The following is a 22,339-nucleotide window of genomic DNA, read 5'->3' on the forward strand; positions in this document are numbered from 1 at the left end:
TTTTTCTTTCAGAAAGACACAGTTCTGCAGTCCTTCAAAGAATTATTATTGTCGTATCTTCCTTCCCTCCCTCCCTCCCCAGTGTATTCAGACTATGCTTGTTTTTCAAATTTTTCTCCTGAAGACACTTTGTTACAAAAATCTATTTCCTCCAAACCGTAACCATGTATTTACACATGAAAATAATTTGCAGTCTTTAAAAAATATGCTGTTGCTGCTAAAATAAAGATTAAGGGAATTAAAACTCTTCATTAACAAGCCTTTTCACTTTTTCAAGTGAAATTAGTAATATTTTTGCATAATGCTAGTCTTACTAAATGCAGGGTACAGCTATGAAAATTTAGTTATTTAAAAGAGGTGTCAGGAAGTGACTTTTTGATTTTTTTCTTTCTTTTGTTCTGTCTTTTGTTTTCAAGGTGGGCCTAGAAGTTGGCTGCGGATCAAGAATCCTTTCATTTTTTGCAGCGCAGGCTGGAGCGAGAAAAGTCTATGCAGTTGAAGCCAGTTCAAAATATGCAGAAGTGTTTTTCACCTGAGCCAAGTATTAGAATGGTGTAGAGTGAAAATGTTAAGAAATCTAGAACTGTGCCTCAGAAAAGCTAATGCTGAAGACTTCAGTGTAGTTTTTCTAAGTCAGGTCTCTAATGAGCAACACTTTTTGGACAGTAATTTTGAAGATGATCTTATGTGTCAGATAAGTAAACCGTATGATTGTTGTTTCTGTGATGAACAGCGAACAGTTATACTGTGATTAAATATTTTACTTTCAGAGGGAAAAAAAACCCAGATATTGTTTTCATGGGTTCTGTGCAAAAACATTAGGGTGTTTTTTTCCTAAGACTCTTGGACATCTGTGTGCTTAGACAGGTGAGCTAGTTTCCTGCTAAGTGTGATCAGATAGGTCTTTCAAACTTCTTATGGAGCTGTGTTCTTAGGGTTCAAAAAGGACATTTCTGAAGAATACACTTAGTTTTAAAAGGTATTTCTCAGGCATTGTTTTTACTAAGCGTTCTCATATGATTAAAAAAAAATTTAAGCACTCAAAGTGGTATTGGTAACTAAATACCTTAGGAGCAGTTCAATTCCTAAAAAGTGCTAATCTCAAATACCAGCAACAGCAAAAATCTCCATGTTTTTTCTCACAGTCTCTGCTTATTTAGGTGAACGTCAGAATGTGTGGGGAGAAGTGCAAGCATTATCATTACAAATTTTGTCACCACTGATCACCTCTAGCTGTTTTAAAAATAGTTTTAATGTGGAAGAGTGTGAAAAGTGGTGAAATGGAGGATTTTTCATCACATACCTAGAAAAAGTTTGCAGTATCTAGATGTAAATTTTTCTTTTTGCTTTACTGATCTAGAATGTAAATGTTCATGAGCAACATCGGTGGTCCATAGTTCCTCCAAGTCTGTACAAGGAGCCTGCAGTGGTTCAGTGGAAGTTCCTCCCATATGTTCTGACGCAGCAATCCAGCCTTGCTTTTGGTGAAGGCTGGCGAACACCAACTGCAACACTGTGAAGAAAATGCATTGCAATTGGAAATTGAGATAATCTGTTTAAGAAAAGATGCGGATATTTGACATTTTTATTTCTCTCCAAATAGAAGTAGTTAAGGTATAAATCCTTCATATTTTTCATTCCAGCTTAAATACAGAACTCCATAATTTCCCTGTATACATTTTGCATTAATTTATGTGTTGAGAAAAATTGTTTCATACAATCATTTTCTACTTCTGCCTTGTTTGTGTTGCTGTTGGCAAATGTTTTCTTATTATGTGTGTCTTACTTCTGGAATTGGTGAGGATGTGCTAGTCCAACTTAGCATACATGTACTGAAAGAACATTTCTGTTTTCTTATAATTTTAATAATTAGAAAGATTCTTCATGATTAAAGAGAATTTTTTACTGATGTCTGTCATTTTGTCAGACCTATCAAAAGCATTAAAAATACTAACATATAGAAGATGTTTCTTAGAGGGAAGGGTGGAGGGTGGTTCTTATTTCACACAGGATTTTGTAAACATATAATTTTGCACAATATCTTTGTTTCATGATAGAATTTTTATTTATGAAAGCATAACAAAAAGAGCAAAAGAGAACTTGCTTTTGCTAGTAGTAGTATCATGTGTAGTAGTGAATATAATTATGGGGTTTTTTAACCTTTTGGTCACAGATTTGACATTGGCTCCAGTCAGAAGCAAGCAAAATCACTAGTTGTGAAATGGCACATGCTGCACCTATAGTGTATCAAGTATTGTGTATTTTTTGATGCAATGTAAAGATAATATATCTGGTAACTTATTGGTGAAGAAATAGCATTAATCCATTGGTTTTAGAAATTGAATTGCTTTTCTCGTTGGGTAGATGAAATGCTAAACTGCTCAAAACTATCATTGATAAAGAGGAGTAAAGAACCTTAAGCAGCTGTAGATACTGGGGAATACTGGCTAAAATGTCAGTCTCCGTTTGATAATTCATAGATATCCTGCTCCTGCTTCTCCAAATGGGACTCAGTTTCCGTAAAAAATACGAAAGACGTCTATAGTCATAATTTCTTGTGAAAAGTACTGCAGAATAGCTGATCTATTAACACATAATATGTTTTAAGAATTTAAGTTTATTCAGTATAAAGGTGCTTAGCCTTAGGTATACTATTTCTGATCTCTCAATATTCCACAGTGGGATTTCATTAGTATGGTTCATAAAGTATCTGGATTATGAGAAGATTATTACTTTCCATCCATTTCTTCTCTCATTTCTGTATGGATTTATTGTATTTTTCATCTATTTCAGATATGTGTTGAATGTGAGATTAATGAGTCTTGTTCCTTTTTTTTACATTTTCTATTTTAATACAAAACACTTGAAACCAATACAATGAACTACTGACTGAAGGGAAATTATGTTCAAACAATGCAAATTAATGCTGTAATGCTTTTTACTGAGAGATTTGTTGGGTTTACAGTAAATTCCTCTTTATGGTTAGAGGTTTATTTTGAAAGAATTATATTAAAAATTTAGCACTACAATGCAGTTACCAGGTATCAGATGTCTATTTGACAGTGGTGATAACTGTGTACAGATGTGCAATGGTAGAATATTTGAAAAGTGTGTTGGAGGAAAAATTCGTAGCAGCTGCTGTATTAGGCAACATACTAGCTGTTGCTTAGTCAGTCATGTATTTTAGATATTCACTGGAGAATATCACATGTCTGTGCCACTGTGTCCTGTGTAGTAGTTGGGTAGCTTTTTCATTGGTTTGCAACGTGCTTGCCTTTCTCTTTTGTTCCATGGCCTCATTAAGCTGTTCGGGAAAGCTAGATAGACCTGAACCTCTTTGTTATGGTTGTCTATACGTTTGACATAATTCCACTAAAGCTCATACAGGTTTACACTAGACAGGGTTCATTTGCATTTAAACTAAAAATCACAACAGAAGATTAATTCATAATATATATCATTTTAAGATGCAACTCATTATTACAGTCCGAGGCCTGTAATATTTATCCCCCCCTCCAATACATTGCTTTTTCCCTACACTGGAAAAAATAGCATTCAAAGGAATTCTGAATATTATTGTCACCTTTTGTTAACTTTCGTGTCAGGTCTACCTGTTGGATATTGTTTTTTTACTAACACAGACAACAGTTTCTGCCTGGCATTTGTGTATCCAAGGCTTACCTGCTATCTTTTTTTCCTGTTTCAAAAACTTCAACAGAGAGAGAAACCCTGTGAACCTTTATCATGACTCTGCACTAGTTTTTCTTCTGTGCTGTGACTCCATGTTTTGGATATACAACTGCTGGCAGCTGGCTCCTGCTACGTGCAGTCCATGGTAGAGAAAGAAACTTGGAACAGATTTTGCCTAACAAACCTGTTTGTAATAGAGAGGAAACTGTGTAGAGTGAATGATAGCCGGTGCTCTTCGGTGGTGTGTGCATGAGATGTGAGATGAGAGCAATCTCAATCTGCTAATTTCGCTATTGCAGAGAATCCTTTGCCAAAAAAATGGTGGGGAGCAGAAGAAATAAGGGTGAAAGTGACTGGTGCTGGTTGTTGTTTTCTCTAAACAGGAAATGTGTTCCTAAGCAGCTTATCTAGGAAGAAGGGGAAACATTAACTTTAACAGACTGGAAAAAACATGTGTGTAGAGCACTTGGATAAACAGAAAGAGCTACTATGCATGAGGAAAATGTGATTGTATTGTGGAGGTCAGCTAGCAATGGGATCATTAAAAGCAAAAATAATTACTTCTGATGAAATTCTTCTCTGTCATGATATGGGACATGAACAGTGAGTTGTTACATGTAAGACTGATATTTATCTGTTGCAATAGCCAAACATGAACAAATCAGTTTAATGAAAGACAATTAACTTTGAGTGGACTGTTAGGAGTCCTGCGAGGGTGTTTATGTATGGGTGGACACAGTTTGCCTGCAAAGCACATACAGGAATTTAGAAAAGCATATGAAGTGCACTAGGGGCAGTTTTGGAAATATTCTGTCTCAAGCACCATTATGTTTGCAGTTATTTCCTATGTAGTGTTTAGGTGATACTTCTGTGCACATTACTATCTTCTGTGCAATAAACAAATACACTGCACCTGTCTGTGTTTTCTGTTATTTAGATTAAAAGGCTTTAACTGTATTTAATTATGTGGTAAGTTGTCTGCTGTCTCAGCTGGTATCTCAGATGCTGTGTGATGGGGTTTGTATGATATGGTGATAAGGAGCACTAAAATCTAAAGGACAGTAGATTCAGTTTAGATATAAGGAAGAATTTTACAATGAGGGTGGTGAAACACTGGAACGGGTTGCCCAGAAAGGTGGTAGATACCTGTTGCGTTATAAGGGATGGAGGAATTTGGCAGAAAATAAATCCCCTTGCTTTCTAACTCTCCTCACTGGAGTGAGAGGCTAGGTGCGGCTAGGTTTAAGTTCTGAGTGAAATCCAATTTACCACTACCAGTCCAGTCGTGTTTAATGTGTATATTTAACTACCACGATTCTGGATACACCCATAGCGGTCTGCACCTTCCGTCCAGTCGTGCTCATGAACTGGCACGGCGGCACTCTAGGGTTCGGTCATGTTCAGTGAGAAACTGTGACGACTGGCTACTTAAACAGTGCAGTTTTATTTGTCCAACAAATTGAGTTGCCGGTGATAGTGACTGTCTGCAAGAAAGCACAGGCAAATATGACGTTATTAAGTATAAAATGCGTTAAAAGGTTATAAATAATACAGCCTGGCTATAAACATTAGGGAGTAATTCTCTAGAGAGATTTCTAAGATTCTCGAGAAAAGCGCTTAGTTTGAGTCTCACCCCAGGCGTCCCAAGGGGGGGAGAAGCAAGGCTCAGCCCGTCGGCCGATCCCGGCTGTCGGAGGCAGTCTGAGGTGGAGTTTCCCTTGACTTGCTCACGGTGTTATCTTCTTCTCCTCCGAAAAACCCCATTTCCCTGGCTATTTTTATATCCTTTTTACCTTTAAGGTGGAGTTTGAGTGACTGTAGTCATACACACCTTTTATCATGATTGGTGTAAAATTCTCTCGCTTCACGTTTAAAGGTAAAAAATCGAGGGCGCAGACTCAAAGAGGGGTGGTCGCACCTCGCAGGCGGGTAGCCTTCGGGATGGAGGTGTGTTTTGGTATTAAAATGATATTAAAATGAGCAAAGTTCACAAAAGGATAGCACTTTGGCAAGGTTTCGAAAACCTGTTGGCTCAGGGGGTCATATGAGCTGCTTATCAGTTCTAGAGAACCATTTCTTCCCGCTTTATCATCACGGAGCAGGGCCACGGAGTCTCCACTCTACTCCATCCTCTATGGTGTGTTGCAGGGAGTCGCTGTGTTAGTGGATTCCTCGCATGCCTGCTGCAGCTGTGTCCCATCCTCAGAGTTCCTTTTGATTTTATGCTTTTCCTCAATGGATGAACAATGCTACATTTTTCATATAAACTTTAATTTTCAGATGTAAAACCTTAATTTTACTAATAATTCCACATATTTCCCCATCCCTGGGCACATTCAAGGTCAGGTTGGATGGGGCTCTCAGCAACCTAATCTAGTTGAAGATGTCCCTGCTCACTGCAGGGGAGTTGGACTAGATGACTTTTTGTCATGGTTTAACCCAGCAGTTGGCAACTAGGACCTGACAGCCACCCGCTCACCCCTCTCCTTCTGCCCCCAGCAGGATGGGGAGAAGAAATAGACAAAAGGGGAATCTCATGGCTTGAAATAAAGACAGTTTAACAAGACAATAAAGTATATACTACTACTACTAATGATAATAATAAATATGCAAAACAAACTATATACAATACAATTTCCTTATCACCCACTGACTGATCTTCCGTCAGTCCCCAAGCAGAAATTTTGCAAAACTCCTGAAAATGACTGAACTCCCGGAAAAGTTCAAATTTCCGGATAAGAGAGGATTTGAACTCAAGGAAGAGAGAAGAGCTGATAGATTCCTGCCCCCAGCCAATCCCCATTAGTAAAGTGAGCAAGACATCTGTGGTAGGCAGTATTTCCACTGGCCAGCTTGGACTGGCTGCCTGGCTGTGCCCCCTCCCACCTCCTGCACACCTACTCGGTAGCTGAACATGGGAGACTGCATGAAGTCCTTGATTCCTTACAACAAGTGAAAACATCAGTGTTACCAACATTCTTCCTGTACTAAATCCAAAACACAGCAGCTACCTGGAGGAAAACTGACTCTATCCCAGCTGAAACCATAACACGTTTAAAGGTCCCTTCCAACTCAAACCATGATTCTGTGAAAAAAAGGCAAATAAAACGTTTGCAATATGTTGCCATTGCAAAAGGCAACTGTGTAAAAACCTGAGAGCAGAAACCCTGAGTTTCTGTCTCAGGGAAGATGGACTGTGGATTTCACCTGTTAAGCTGTATACAGATGTATAAATGCTAAGTAGTCACTTCAAAAACACACAGCACTTGCTGCTGAGAATCTGGTGAAACAGTCATCAGAACCAACATAACAGAGGTACAGAGCTTTACAAGTAGCTTTCTCCAGCCCAGAAAGCAAGTTTTCTTGCAATATTTTTACCTCTCAATTGGAGACATATGGGCTCGATAGATGGATTATTAGATGGATAAGGGATTGGCTGGATGTTATCTAACTAAAAAGTTACAGTCAATGGTTCAATGTCCAAGTGGAGACATGTATTGAGTGGTGTGACTCAAGGATCTGTACTGGGACCAATACTATTTAATATTTTCATCAGTGACATAGACAGTGAGATCAAGTGCACCCTCAGCAAGCTTGCAGGTGACACCAAGCTGAGTAGTGCAGTTGATAGACTTGAAGGAAGGGATGCCATCCAGAGCAACCTTCCCAGGCTTGAGGAGCAGGCCCTTGACAACATCATGAAGTTCAACAAGACCAAGTGCAAGATCCTGCACCAGGGTTGGCGCAGTCCTCAAAATCAGTACAGACTGGGGAATGACTGGATTGATAGCAGCCTTGTGGAGAACGACTTGAGGATACTGGTGGATAGTAAATTCGATAATCACAGAATCACGGAATGTTCGGGGTTGGAAGGGACCTCTGTGGGTCATCTAGTCCAAATCCCCTGCCAAAGCAGGGTCACCTACAGCAGGTTGCACAGGACCTTGTCCAGGCGGGTCTTGAATATCTCCAGAGAAGGAGACTCCACAACCTCCCTGGGCAGCCTGTTCCACTGCTCCGTCACCCTCAGAGGGAAGAAGTTCTTCCTCATGTTCAGACGGAACTTCCTGTGCCTCAGTTTGTGCCATTGCCCCTTGTCCTGTCACTGGGCACCACTGAAAAGAGTTTGGCCCCATCCTCCTGACACCCACCCTTCAGATATTGATAAGCATTTATGAGGTCCCCTTGCAGCTTTCTCTTCTTCAGGCTGAACAAGCCCAGCTCTCTCACCCTTTCCTCACAGGAGAGATGCTCCAGTCCCCTCGTCATCCTCATAACCCTCTGCTGGCCTCTCTCCAGTAGCTCCTCATCTTTCTTGAACTGGGAAGCCCAGAACTGGACAGAGTACTCCAGATGGGGCCTCACTAGGGCAGAGTATAGAGGGGAAGGAGAACCTCCCTCGACCTGCTGGCCATACTCCTCCTAATGCACCCCAGGATCCCATTGGCCTTCGTGGCAGCCAGGGCACACTGCTGGCTCATGGTCAACCTGTCGTCCACCAGGACACCCAGGTCCCTCTCCACAGAGCTGCTCTCCAGCATGTCAGCCCAAAGCCTGTACTGGTGCATGGGGTTGTTCCTCCCCAGGTGCAGGACCCTGCACTTGCCCTTGTTGAACCTCATCAGGTTCCTCTCTGCCCAACTCTCCAGCTTGTCCAGGTCACGCTGAATGGCAGCACAGCCTGCCAGGTGTATCTACCACTCCTCCCAGTGCTGTGTCATCAGCAAACTTGCTGAGGGTACACTCTAACTCTTCATCCAGGTCGTTGATGAAGAAGTTGAACAAGGCTGGGCCCAGTACTGACCCCTGGGGGACACCACTAATTACCAGCCTCCAACTAGACTCAGCGCCGCTGATGACAGCCCTCTGAGTTCTGCCATTCAGCCAGTTCTCTATCCACTTCACCGACCACTCATCCAGCCCACACTTCCTCAGCTTCCCTAGGAGGATGTTATGGGAGACAGTGTCAAAAGCCTTGCTGAAGTCGAGGTAGACAACGTCCGTGGTTCTCCTCTCAGAGTTTTGTTTTTGTTCCATGAGGAATTTTGCAGAGCTTTGTTTGGTCTCCAGAGAAATCAGACTTCCATCATTAGGGATGGATCCTGGTGTCAAAATGTAAACCACTTTATGACATTTTATAGTGTTTCATGGTGTTTCTGAGGGAAGTCGTATGGAAAAGGCTTGAATTGTCTGTAGATTTGTATGATCCATGACATCGATTATCAGGCTTTTGGAACAGTTTGGCCTCTTTTTGCATCTCTGTTTCATTAAGTGAGAGATCTGCTGTGTCTGGATATAAAACTGAACCTTTCATGAGGAGAAATACAAGTGAGAAGTTTCAGCTTACCTGTATGTATTACAAGATTAGTTTTGATCTGTTTTTTGTCAGACAGGCCCTTACTGCTTTACCGAAGACTTTTAAGCATTTAATTTTGACGAATGCTGCATGATAAAAATAAAGGAACAAATTGCCAGAATGCCAACATGGCCACATCTGGTGCAGACCGATGCAACTCATTTGAAGTCAGTGCATATACCAGATACGAATGTAACTGTTTGCGTTTTGTTTTAACGTATCAGTTCGATCCTCCATCACTGTAATCTTGCCCTGCTTTCAAAGTCTTCTGAAATCCAAGTGAATCACAAGAGATACTGAGTGGAATTTTTTCTTTCCTGGATTTTTTCCCCCTTCACTCCTTTTGTTCAAACACATCGTGCTGACCATAACTTGGTGATTGCAGAAATTTATGAAATAGAGTGTACGAAGTGAAAACATTGTTAACACATGCACTCAGATATATACATGGCACAAATGAGTGGTTAGGTCGCTGAAAGAATCACCATCAAAGGTATTTGCAAGAAATTATTTTAATAAGAATTTCTTTAACAGTGTTCATTGGCAAGGTTCACTCTATTCATTATTAAATGAATGGAATACAAAACTGGAGTAGGATTGAGGTAGAATAGTTTATACAGAGATTGAAGAAAGGTGTAAGGGGTAAGGAAGACCTTCCTATTGAGTCACAAGGTTTGGAATGGACCCCCTTGCTTTCTAAACTCCATCTCAGAGAGGAGCCTAGATGCGTCTGGATCCAGACTTAGCCTCAGATCACAACGGTTTATGTCTAAAGGATATGTCTAGCAGCAGTTTAAGGCTTGTTCACAGTTAGAGAGAGAGAAAAAATCGTAGGAATCATAGGAATTTAGTAGTAATTAATCATTGGTTAATTTAACTTTTACGAAGTGAGGATATTATGATCAATTCACACTCACCCATGCACACAGACAGTTTGGACAGATAAAGGTACCTGTTAAAAGTTCCCCTTGAGTTCAGTAAAATGCTCACTTCAAATAATTTTTCTCAGTGGGCATGAGTCAAGCCTTAAGAAGTGAGGGATCCCTGTAGTTCAGCCAAGGAACTTCAGAGTTTGAAGGCCCTGAGAGGCGTCCCACTCAGAGGGAGATGCTGGGTAGAGCCTGCTGCGGTCCAGGAGAGCTCAAAGGGCTTCGCTTGCTACTGCTGTTTATAGGGTTGCAAGATGGTGGACTTCAGGCATCAGTAAATTTCCATCCTGGCCACAATCCGTGTGAGGTAATTCTGGTATCTTGACAGCAACCATACAATTCTGTACTTCCCAGAACATCCATTTCTGACATTCACCAGACAGGGATGATCTGGGCAGGAGGAGTTCCAGGTGCGGTCAGTGGGTGCTTGATCAGCCCAACTCACTGTGCTTGTACAAAGGCAAGGAAAGTGCCAGGTCGTCCCAGCTCGCTGCTCTTGCAGTAATGGCAAGAACACAATGTAGGTTGCCAGGTGGGGTGGGGAGAGCTGTACCACTGCAATACATTGTCTCCTTTTGCCACAGATTTGCTATTGATTCCCGAAGGCACAAAGTCAAGTGGCTCTACTGCCATCACCGTTAGGTGCTTGCTCTTCATTTGCCAAAAAGATTTTTTTTTTTAAGGCAGAAAAATTGCTAGTATTTAAAAAAGAAGCTTCAATTTAGATTAGTAAAAACAGTAAGCTGTCAAGATGAAGATATGGGTGGGGGGTTTCAGTATGAGAGATGAAGAAATACTTTGTTTAAAGCATATCTTTTAAATGGCATGGCCAGTATTCCTGCCCAAGCAGCAAAGTCATATTGGTAATGGCAGAAGTAATTTGCTATATTTAAAACCCTCCATTCATGAAAGTGCTAAAAAAGGTAAATTAATAATCCTGTCAAAAGTAAGGTCAGTTCAAACAAGACGGAGGTAGTTGGGACAAAGAGTTAGTTTATAGCTGTTATAGCCTCCTCAAAATGGTTTATTTATTTAGTTAGTTAGTTAGCTATTTAGTTAGTTAGTTATAAATCTCAGATTTGGACTAATATTGCCTGGGAGTAAAAGTTAACAGCACTTTACATGCATTTGTTATAATACACTTGTGTTCTGTATCTGTTGTAAATTATTTCTGCTACTTCTGTAGAATCTTCCTCTTGTACAAAACAGATGCACGGCATTTGTGGGAGACCAGCTCTCCAAGGATGTTTTGTCAATTAATTGATTTTCGCTTCTGTTCATGTGACTCTAATCAGAGTTTGTCAATGCATGGTAAATGTCAGTTTTCAAAAAAATCATCTTTGTGTTTAAAAAATAATTTTTAAAAGTTAAATGTTTAAAACTTTCAAAATTAGCTTTTCATTGCCACCAGTCCAGCTGGATATTAACTGTTAATTAACTCTAATTAAACAGCTGTAAAAATAATCCAAAAAATGGCTACCATAAGACAAGACATAACATCTTCTCCCTGAAGTAAATCAATGTCTTAATCTAGTCTGTCTAGATATGCATGTAAAAATACTTGCTTAAACTGGAATTCATTGGCTTCCTGACAATCTTGGTGCACAGACTTAGATTCTGGCAGATGCAGAATTGCCTTGATTCTTCAGACCACTGTCAGAGCATAGTGGTGGGAGACTGAGAAGAATCTTGTGTGAATAAGCAGAGGTTTCTGTTCCCTGAGTCTCTGCAGCCAAAATCTGACATCAGATAAATTCCTTTTAAAAATGCAGTTTCTATCTGTGTTAAGCTTCAGAAGGCCAAGAGCATGGGAAACTTTAGCTTTCCCAAGTCATGGCTACGCTCTGAAGAAGAGGATTAGTACTCACAGTGTTTCTTTGAATTTTCTTTGTTTGTTTTTGCTGTATCTAAGGGTAGGAAAGCAAAAAAAAAATTATATTTGTGGGTTTTTTATAAGATGTGTAATAATAATAATAATACAGAATAGCAATGAAAAAGCTTCTCTATTTGTCTCGATGCTGCTATTCTCAGTAAAAGTAAAAATTTTCATAATATAAGCATCTTCACTGCATGTCACAGAGATACTGTAATGGTCTGCTGCCCTCTAGGCAACTGTGTGAGTTATCTGTCGCAGTCTGTGAGGGTCTGAAGTGATTTAGGCTTGCCTTCGTACACCCATGCTGCTGCCGAACTGTTATACAACACTTGGTTATTTTCAGATTCATAATTCACCTGTGAGGAAAATGGTAATTTCATTTCCAGAATGAAATCACATCATGAATCTGTTCATGTGGTCTCTGGTCTAAATTTTTAAAACAAAATCTGTCAACCAGTTCTTAGAAATAGATACAAACGCATGTCAGTAAAAGAAGCAGCAATGTTATTTACCTAGCTGATAGCATGTTAGTGTACAATGATTTTTGTTTTGCTTAGTAGTTTTTATTCTCATATTAGCATGTAGTTTATATTGGCAGGTCATGGCTGAAAATCATTAATTGTATCACTCATGCAAGCTTTAATGCAAATCCTTCACATGGATGTTTTATTTATTAGGTTAGCTATAAGCAAAATAGCTGCTATAATTCCTCTGGAGATTGTTGAGAAGGCATTTAAGAGCTAGCATTTCACTTAATTTGAAGGAAGCTAAATAATTCAACTATTTGATATAGGACCATAATATTATTAGGACTTTATGAAATATTCTGGTCTGTTCTATAAGTGGTTCAGTGTTGGGTTTTTTACTAACTGCTTTAGCGTATTCACGTTTCATTGAATTAGCTAATAACAACTTTAGTGTCTCTTTCTCTAGTTAGAATGAGTCATAATTTTTGTCACAGTTTCCTAAGGCCCAGTCTGTTTTGAAAAAGGTTTGCTGAAGTAATTATGCACTTCTATTGATGTTACAATTATATCAATAGAAGTACATCTATGAGGGAGTGTTTTCTATTAGTTACTGGATTGTGTATACTTGTTTTTCCTGGTATCTTCTGACATCATTACAAATCTCGAACTGTGCTTTTCAAAAGATGCTTCATTGTATGGAATCTCCCAGCAGATGCCTCAGATGGGTGTGAAATAATTGCTTCTTTATAAGTTCGTGCCAGAAGAATCCAGATTCTACTCATTACTTAAACATAAGAGGTTTAGATACTTCACTGTATGTCTGAGTACAGTATAGCTAAATAGGATACACATCTATGTGTAGATATACAGAGGCTTTAAACATGTTGTTCTTTTCCTTAATTACTTGCTGTATCAAACGTAAAATTTTAGGTCCATTTCTTCTGTTCATTAAATGGTTTGATCTGAGATTCACTATGCATACAGAAGTGGATAAATCTCCAGTATCCTGGCTCTATGTACTGGCCCATTTGAATGTGTTTATGTGAACATAGTGCTGTGTTCCATTTATGCTTAGAAATGACACACTGCAGGCTTTTCAGCTTTTGAGTTTCTTCATCCCTTCATGACTATATAATTCACACAAGCACAGTATTTTTAAAATTTTGGAGAACTATGAAGATCCTTTCATTGTGATCTTCTGTATTGAATTAAAATATCCACTCATTCCTGGTAGATATTTTTTCTTGTACATATTGATTACAGTTATCTCCTACAGGACAACAGTACTTGTACTGTCACTTGCTGATTCCACACAATACATTTCTTTGAGTTTGCTCCAGTGAGCCCCAGTCTTTAGAAATTTTGGTGTAGCAAGGAAAAATATGTAACATTTATATTTTATTCTGATTAACAGACTGAGGTAGTTTGTTTACACTGTAGGGGATTTAATGATAATTAACAATCTCTGATATAAATTCTGCTAATCGAAGGAGTCAATACTTCCTGCTTTTGTTTTTCCTCCAGCTGTTGGTGAGAAGCAACAACCTTTCTGACAAGATCACAGTACTGTTTGGAAAAGTTGAGGAGATCTCCCTTCCTGAGAATGTTGATGTGGTAATTTCTGAACCGATGGGTTATATGCTGTTCAATGAAAGGATGTTGGAAAGTTACCTCCATTCCATAAAATGGTTGAAGTCAAATGGTGAATGTGTCACTACAGTTACCCCCTGCATAGAGAAAGGAAGATTAAAAGCTTCTGAAAGAAGAAAAATAGACTTGAATTGGTAGTCCAGGATTGTCTGGTTTCATATGTTCGTTCTAGCTCTACCACCAACATCTATGGGGCCCAGGGGAATTAATATATCGATACAGCCACCATTGCTATTGTACTGTGCTGTGACTTCTTGCTGTTTCACAGTGGAAATAGCCTTTGAGTGTGCTGCTGTTGCACTGCTGAGTTCTGCTTGCATTTTAATCTTACTGTGCTGCTATGTATACACTATGATTGCACCTCTGTTGCAACATATCACAATAGATGATGGCACGCTAGCCTCAGCTGCCAGACATTGGAATGTAGATGAGAGCAGAATGGTCAAACAGGATGAGCTTTTTTTTTTTGTGGAAAAACTCTAATATATTGTCTTTGGGAAAACAGTGGAGTTCAAATTGTTTTGGCATCCTTTCATTGGACTTCTCCCAAATACCTTATTCTAATACTCGGATGTTACCTTTTGAGTGACATGTGACAGATTCACAGCATGGAGTGCTCTGTACTCCATCCCTCCTGTATCTGGAGGAGTTTTGAAGGGAATCTTTAAGTTCCAGGGTCTCATGGGAATCTTCTTTGACAGGTAAATCTGAGCATCCAATTGCTGAATGACAAATCTTTCTACATGAACTGCTGAAAATCAACTATGAATTCTCTCTTTAAATGACTTCTTTAAAAGAGACCTTACTCAAGTAACATTACTGCAGCATGGAAGTTTTTGAAGCATGGACTGAATCTGTGCCTCAATGCAGGGAGCTAATGACATTGCTGTTGAGTTGTTTCAAACTTGCAAAGCACATTCAGGTAGTATTTTTCAAGTCAGTCACTGATCTTAAGTCTCCCACTTAGATTCTTAGGGCCCAGTTTCAGAGCAGGGCTTCTCGAAGATGATCAGTAGGCAGCTCATTTTCAGTTTTAAAGGAGTGAATGCTTTTAAAGATACATGCTGAACTTTCTGATTGCTCACTTGTACAGTGGGGATGAATCACCATATGTGGTGATTATTAAACTAAGCGGTTGTCTAAGAAGTGAGCTGAAATTGTGACATTCTGAGTAAGTTGCTAATATTTGGTATCAGTTAGGTTTGGAAACTTTCTGTCCCAAATTCTCTGCAAACTTAATATTCTCCCCACAGCCAGTTTTAAAGACCATGTCTATTTTGTGAGTGGGTGTTGTTCTTTACTTAAATTCCTGTGGACTCTTCCTACATGATCTACTTACAAGAGGAGAGCTGTTTCCTTTCCCTCCCCTCGTTTACCTGTCCTCCCCTTCAACTGTGTATTGTGTTTTGTGCCAGATTAAAAAAGGGTGAAGAAGTATGCTGAAATGTAGTTCAGAATTGCCAGGCTTTGTCTCCTGCTTCCATTGACATGTGCACAATAGAATGCAAGGGCTTTCATTTAAGCTGCTAGGCTGTCTGATGATGCACTGTCCACAGAAAATAATGGAAGGTAATTCCCCTGGTTTCCCGAACCATTAGAGTGCAAGAACCGAATGAAAATGCATTCTTCTAAACTACTAGATCAGAATTTCTTTCCCTGCTCTGTCACTGATTTGCCACTTCATGCAAATAAAATTATGTTTCTCAACTTTGGCATCCGTTAAAAAAAAAAGTTGAATATACATTTTTGTGTTTGTAAAAAATTCAATATTTATTCTGAAGTGCTATGAGTTTCCTGGATAAAAGTCTTAAGAGCAAAGTGCATACAACTACTTCATTCATTAACAGCAATTCTTCTAAATTTGACCAAAACCATACCCAGCAATTTAATTCAAGATGGAGTCTCAGCTTTAATGCAAATCCTTCACACAAATGTTATGTTTATTAAGTTAGCTATAAGCAAAGAAGGTGCTGTAATTCCACTGGAGAGTGTTGAGAAGGCATTTAACAGCTAGCATTTCACTTAATTTGAAGGAAGCTAAATAATTCAGCTATTTGATATAGGACCATAAAATTATTAGGACTTCATGAAGTATTCTGGTCTATTTTAAAAGTTATTCTGGGTTGGGTTTTTTACTAACTGCTTTAGCATATTCACATTTCAGTAACCCATATGTTAAAGAAACTAAATGTTAAGATATCTGAAGTGACAATTGCTGCTTCTGAAATGGTGGTTTCTTGCTAGTGAAGACATTCCTGTAGAGATGTCTGTGGGACTACAGAATCACAGAATATCCTGAGCTGGAAGAGGCTCATGAGGATTGTTGAGTTCAATTCTTTACTCCACACAGGGCAACATTAACATTAAACCATGTATTTGAGTGTTGTCCAAATGCTTGTTAAACACTTGCCTTTCTAATTTATATTGTATTTTGTTTACTAGGAATGATGTTCCCAACTTACAGTGACATTCATTTGGCTCCGTTTTCTGATGCGCAGCTGTACATGGAACACTACTCCAGAGCCAATTTTTGGTAACGATTATTTATGTTATTTTATTCTTATCAAAGATTAATAAAAGGTTAAAAATTAATTCAGTTATTTGATTCAGCATAAACTATCTGTCAAAACTGGAAGGGAATGCTTGTATGTTTTCCATGTTCACTTCTGCTCTGGCCTACAGTCATACTGTTTATTGTGCAAGTCTGGAGGATCTCTCAGGAAGTGCTAGAGCTGACTGAGTCTCTTTTTGAAAGAGAAATTGACTCCATGGAGCATCCGTTGTGAGAAAAAGAGTTCGCTGTGAATCAGATGCTAGTGTTTCATTTGCTAATCCAAAGCATAGTATGCTGTGGATGGTGATCATTGTATTGCCTGAAGTCCCAGGTGTGTGAGGACAGGAAAGATTCCCTGGCAGTCTTCACAGAGAATAAGTATTAATTCCCATGTCCTGAACAATTGCCAGTTTGGTAGTTACTTTCTGTTCATCTAAATTTTTCATGCAGCTGTAACCAGAAGTTGTACTGGTTTTCGCTTTGGAGTGTCCTACTGCTACTATCCACTGTTGAGCTGTTGCTGTGCTCTATATAGGAGGAAACATTTAAAGTGATGTTCTAATGAGGAGAAATTGAGATAATTCCATTTCAGCAAATGGCAGGTTTATTTTTAAACATCTCAAGTCCTTCAGGTGATACAGATCAGTTAATTTATAAATTAGCCATTTATAGATTATTATTGAAAGGTTTTGGATAAAAGGTACTGTGAACTCCGGGGTTAACTACTTTTAAATCTTCTGGAAGTTTATAAATGCAGTCTTTCAGCTGTTCTTTCAGCTTGCAGTGTGGAATGTGAACATTAAGTGGTCTTCATCAAACCTATTTTTTGGCTTCTTAAAGACAAACTTTTCTTCCATGCCCAGGTTACAGTATAATGCTTATACTTAGAAGATTTATTCTGGCTATCACTGAAGTAAAGCCATGACAAAATGTTACTATTTCTGTAGCAATTAAAGGAGTGAAAGAAAACTGAGTGATTTACATGCTGAATCCTTTGCTGGCAATGTTACATTACATAGTCAGTTTGTGCTCTTTTGTCTCACTGTGTAGGTTGAGCCAGTTATGAAATGTTTGCATTGTATATTTAGAATCACAGAAACTGCAACAGTATTCTTCTGTGTTAATAGACTGAAAAAAGAAGGTAGAAGTAACTTCTGATAAGTTTTCTCATCTCAACTGTCATTCTGGTCCCTCTTCCCAAAGATCGCGTTACTTTTGCTTATATACATGACATGTCGATGATACATATTAGACTATAAATTTCAAGACTGAACTACAATGTTGTGCCATGATGCAGATTCTTCATCACTTAATAAATAAAATAGATACATACCTAGTAGTCTGAAGCAGAAATATAGCGCTTTTTTCCAGGTCTATACAGGACTGGATGTTACTGCCAATATGAAAGCATTTCATTTCAGACTCCTTGGGATGCTTCACCTTCATTTGTAATAAATGTAAGACCTCTGTGGAATACCTGTGGAGTAGATACAGTGTGTGTGTGTGTATCTCCATGAACACTGATGTATGTGGTATTGTTATTTGTGGTGGGAAAAAATCAGCTGCCTTTTGTTGTTCAAGAATTATACAGTTGCGACTGAATAGCCCAGCTACATTAGTTTCTTATAGTTAACACAAATACACCATCTGTATTCTGAAAAAAAGAAGAGAACTTCATCTGCATCCAGCAGGCATGATTTGATGCCAGATATTCTACATGCATAAATTTAATAAGCTGAATTACCTGTCAAGCGCTGCAAGGCTTTCAGAGAATTGCATAAATTTTTCAAGTCTGCATTAGTAAATAATTTCTCTTTGCACCGAGAATGTTTTTGTAGTTGACATTATTATTACAGACCGTAGTAATACTTTGTAATCATGACAGTGATCTGGCTGGTATCTAAATTGCAACATACTGCAGTCTTTCCTCCACCCCTATCAGAAGGATGTCTCCAATTATTGACAGATCTTTTTCTTACCTACTTTCCATTTTTTTATGAGAATGTTTCAACCAAACTAACCACAGAAATGTCACACAATTACCCTTGATGATAGTCCTTGTTTATCAGGTTCTGTCTGACATATTCCTAAACAAAATAGTCAGTGTGCTTACAATATAATTTCTTGCTGTCTTGAGATGTCACCCGAGCAGAGGGCTATAGTATCAGTCCTCCTATCAGTCGACATATTTGTAGTTTCGGATGGCTGTATGGTCAGGGCATTGATTGGGCAAGATGTTATGAAGTGCTCTAAAGACCAAGAAATTAGTGCTTCTAATGTCTTCAAGCAAATGTGGGATCAAAATGTTCTAAGTGAGAGTGCAGTAGTTCTCCTTCTGCACTACTCTAGCACATTGATGTTCTTAATATTAAAAACTCTGGATATCCTGATAGAACCAGACCTATAGAAGACCTATTTCAAACAAAGGACTTTCTCAGGGCTTTCTTGGACACCTGAAGTAAACCATCAGGAACTAGTTAGTGACAGCCTGTGATTCACTAAGCTTCAAATTGCAGGCCTCAAGAAACAGCTTTCATTCATTGTCCAGCTTTGTTACTCAGAACAGAAGATGTGTTTTCTGTGTAATAAATCCTTTCCTATTTAGCTAAATCTATGTCCTATGTCCTAGAGATTGGATATGGTTTTGGATGCACTTGGATGGTAGTACTTGAGCAAAGGACTGAAAGAAATATCTAGATTTGTAATTCAAACTCTCATCTATAAAGGCACCAGGACTTTAAATAACCTTCAAAATCCTATGCAAAAATCATGCTGTGTGTTCTAACATTAGATGCAGCAGCTAGCATAGCCTGTTAACTATACAAAGGAAAAACTACATGTTTCTCATACACTTAGAATTATTGTCTTGGATCTGTACAGTAATAATACTTATGAAACTCTGCAAGTATGTTTTGTTTCTCTTCAGGCCTATAGATTGGCTTACTGTTGTGCTTCAGAGTTGCATATTAATTTGTATTTACCAGTAATCGTTCCTGAAAGTGTGATAATCATAGAATCATTAAGGCTGCTCCAGCACCTTGACGTCCTTCTTGTAGTGAGAGACCCAAAACTGAACAAAGCACTCCAGGTGCGGCCTCACCAGTGCTGAGTACAGGGGCACGATCACCTCCCTGCTCCTGCTGGCCACACCATTCCTGATCCAAGCCAGGATGCCGTTGGCCTTCTTGGCCACCTGGGCACACTGCTGGCTCCTGTTCAGCCGGCTGTCGACCAACACCCCCAGGTCCTTTTCCGCCAGGCAGCTTTCCAGCCACTCCTCCCCAAGCCTGCAACGTTGCCTGGGGTTGTTGTGACCCAAGTGCAGGACCTGGCACTTGGCCTTGTTGAACCTCATACAGTTGGCCTCAGCCCATCGATCCAGCCTGTCCAGATCCCTCTGCAGAGCCTTCCTATGCTCAAGCAGATCGACACTCCCACCCAACTTGGTGTCATCTGCAAACTTACTGAGGGACCACTCAATCCCCTCATCCAGATCATTGGTAAAGGTATCAAACAAGACTGGCCCCAAAACTGAGCACTGGGGAACACCAGCATAAATTGGTAAGATAAAAATACCCTATTCAGTTTGTATAGGATGACCTTTATTTTCCTCTTCAATGTCAATACAAAGAAACATAACTGTAATACAGGTGTCCTCATCACTATTTTGATTTATACAAGGTCTGCCCCCAGTTCTGGAATAGTTTAAGATTACAAAAGTATCTGAAGAATGCCTCATCCCTTCTCCCTATTCTCTGCTTGCTGTGTGGATTGTTTCAGAAGCATAGTGTGAAATGTCTCCATATGTCCATTTGATGGGATCATGTCACCTCAGTGCTGTATAGAATGTCTGTGGGGAAGGTAAAGTAAGGTATGGAGGGCTGCAACTTGGCAAATCTCGTGACAGACAGGATAAAGGCAAAGAGGTGCTCAGCCACACTTCATCTGCTATTTACAGTTATTGTGCCCAGCTCTGGTTGGAACTCAGAAAAAACATTTTTCCCTGAACATTTTATGTGTTACTGTTTCTAGGTACCAAGAATGCTTTTATGGGGTCAACTTGTCCGGTCTGCGCAGTGCAGCTGTGGATGAGTATTTCCAACAACCTATTGTGGTAGGTTTGTATGTCTGGGAGTTATTTTTTATGCTTTTCCCTCTCCCTATCTCATCCCCTCCACAAAATCCTACAGGTACAGTAGTCTCCTTGTTTAACAAAGATCTGTGGCTGTTGAGTGGAGAGCCAGGAACTAACTCTGCGAGTGTCAACAGAGCTGCTGTCAAACGTGAACTATGATAAGTAATATTACTGGGTTTCCTATGAATAACAAATGTCTAGAGATATGCACACATTGGGAAGTTACAGTATGTGAACAACTGTCTTCCTTACAGGCAAATAGCTTCACTCAGTGTTTCCAGTCTCTTTAACAAGCGACTTGACCTTGATTTTTTCCTTTTCTGATCCACCAATTCAAGGAAATGAGAATGTAGCCAAACAAACAGGTTTCTGTATTATGAAACAACCTTTGTTTAATATATAAATATTCTTATTTTGTTGGTAACTTGGATCTAGCACCCACTGTTCTCCTTCTTTCTCTTTAGTAAATGTCTAGGTGGTACCTAGTTAGAAAGAATGCAGGAGTAATCATTCTCACCTCTCCGGGGAAAAAACCTAAACAGTACCCACCCCCCATGCTTCCATGTAGGTGCAATGAAAAGGTTTGCTCTCAGAAATTTGACTGCAACAAATCGTGGCTAGCTTTAGGCTAACTAGTTTAAGTAGCGGTATCAGTGTAACTGCTGTCGCATGGAGACCCTAAAATGTCTCCAGAAATCTGGAAGGACCACCAGACTACTGATGTAACCTTCTCCACTCAATTGCTTTTAGTACGTGAAATGGATAAGAGAAAACTCTCATTTGTATTCATAAATTTCAGCCATATCTTTGACTATAGCATGGTCATTTTCAGTGCTGTTTCTTTGGGTTTTGGTTAAAGAATGGAGTAATCTGTAGGACTGCAGCACGTACTTGCATCTTGCATGAAGTACATGTTTGGCTTTGATTTCTTAGCGGAGATTCTTCCTCCCTTGAAGATCTGAAATGCATTGCCCAATAAAAGCCACATTCAATTGTTATGTCTTTTAAAAAGTCACATATCTCCTTGGCTTCCTCTTACTCTGCAGGCAGATTTTAGTCCTTAGATGGGTTCACTGGGGGGGATGTGATACAAGCCTTTACGTTAAGAGTTTGCCTTACTTATGAAAGAGCTTGTGAACAGTGATAGATTAGGATTAGTCCACGTGACTAAAGAAAGAAAAATGAACGGAAAAGTTTTCATTTGCTGACTGACTACTTCTAATTTTTTTTATAGAGGGCGATCTATATTAAATAATTTTGCTTCCTACACTTCATAATTTAATTTTCATATATTACCATACTGTCTTAGTTTGGCTTACCCAACTGTGCAGTGCAGAAGAGCACATTCAAATGTGTGTAGTTTAAAGAAAAAAAAAACACAACACCAAATAAACCAGCTAAATAAACCCACCATTTTTTTTTCACAAATGATCAATTTCTGAACAAATTTTATTGTTTCTGTGTTGAATAAAACAGTCTTCGATGGGTATGAAAGCTATCAAACATATTAAATCCTGATAATACTGCAAAATCTAACAGTGTTCTAAGGGATGCTAAAAAATGAAACATTTAAAAGAACTATTGAGGTGAAGGTTGATTTTTGTATTTTTTCCCATTTTTTTAACAGAAAACAAGTTTATATGCTTACAGGATAGTATGATTGCACTTGCAACTCTTTTTTT

General features: G+C 39.1%; 1 protein-coding gene across 1 annotated transcript in view; it reads left to right on the forward strand.

Moving 5' to 3' along the window:
- Positions 1-22,339, forward strand: part of LOC104335218 (histone-arginine methyltransferase CARM1) — a 71,138-nt gene that overhangs the window by 43,676 nt on the left and 5,123 nt on the right. The window contains 4 exon segments of the mRNA XM_075411436.1: positions 417-521; positions 13,843-14,020; positions 16,411-16,501; positions 20,555-20,635. Coding sequence (XP_075267551.1) covers positions 417-521; positions 13,843-14,020; positions 16,411-16,501; positions 20,555-20,635 — 455 coding nt within the window.

This window comes from Opisthocomus hoazin, chromosome Z (genome assembly GCF_030867145.1).
Source record: "Opisthocomus hoazin isolate bOpiHoa1 chromosome Z, bOpiHoa1.hap1, whole genome shotgun sequence".
Taxonomy (NCBI): domain Eukaryota; kingdom Metazoa; phylum Chordata; class Aves; order Opisthocomiformes; family Opisthocomidae; genus Opisthocomus; species Opisthocomus hoazin.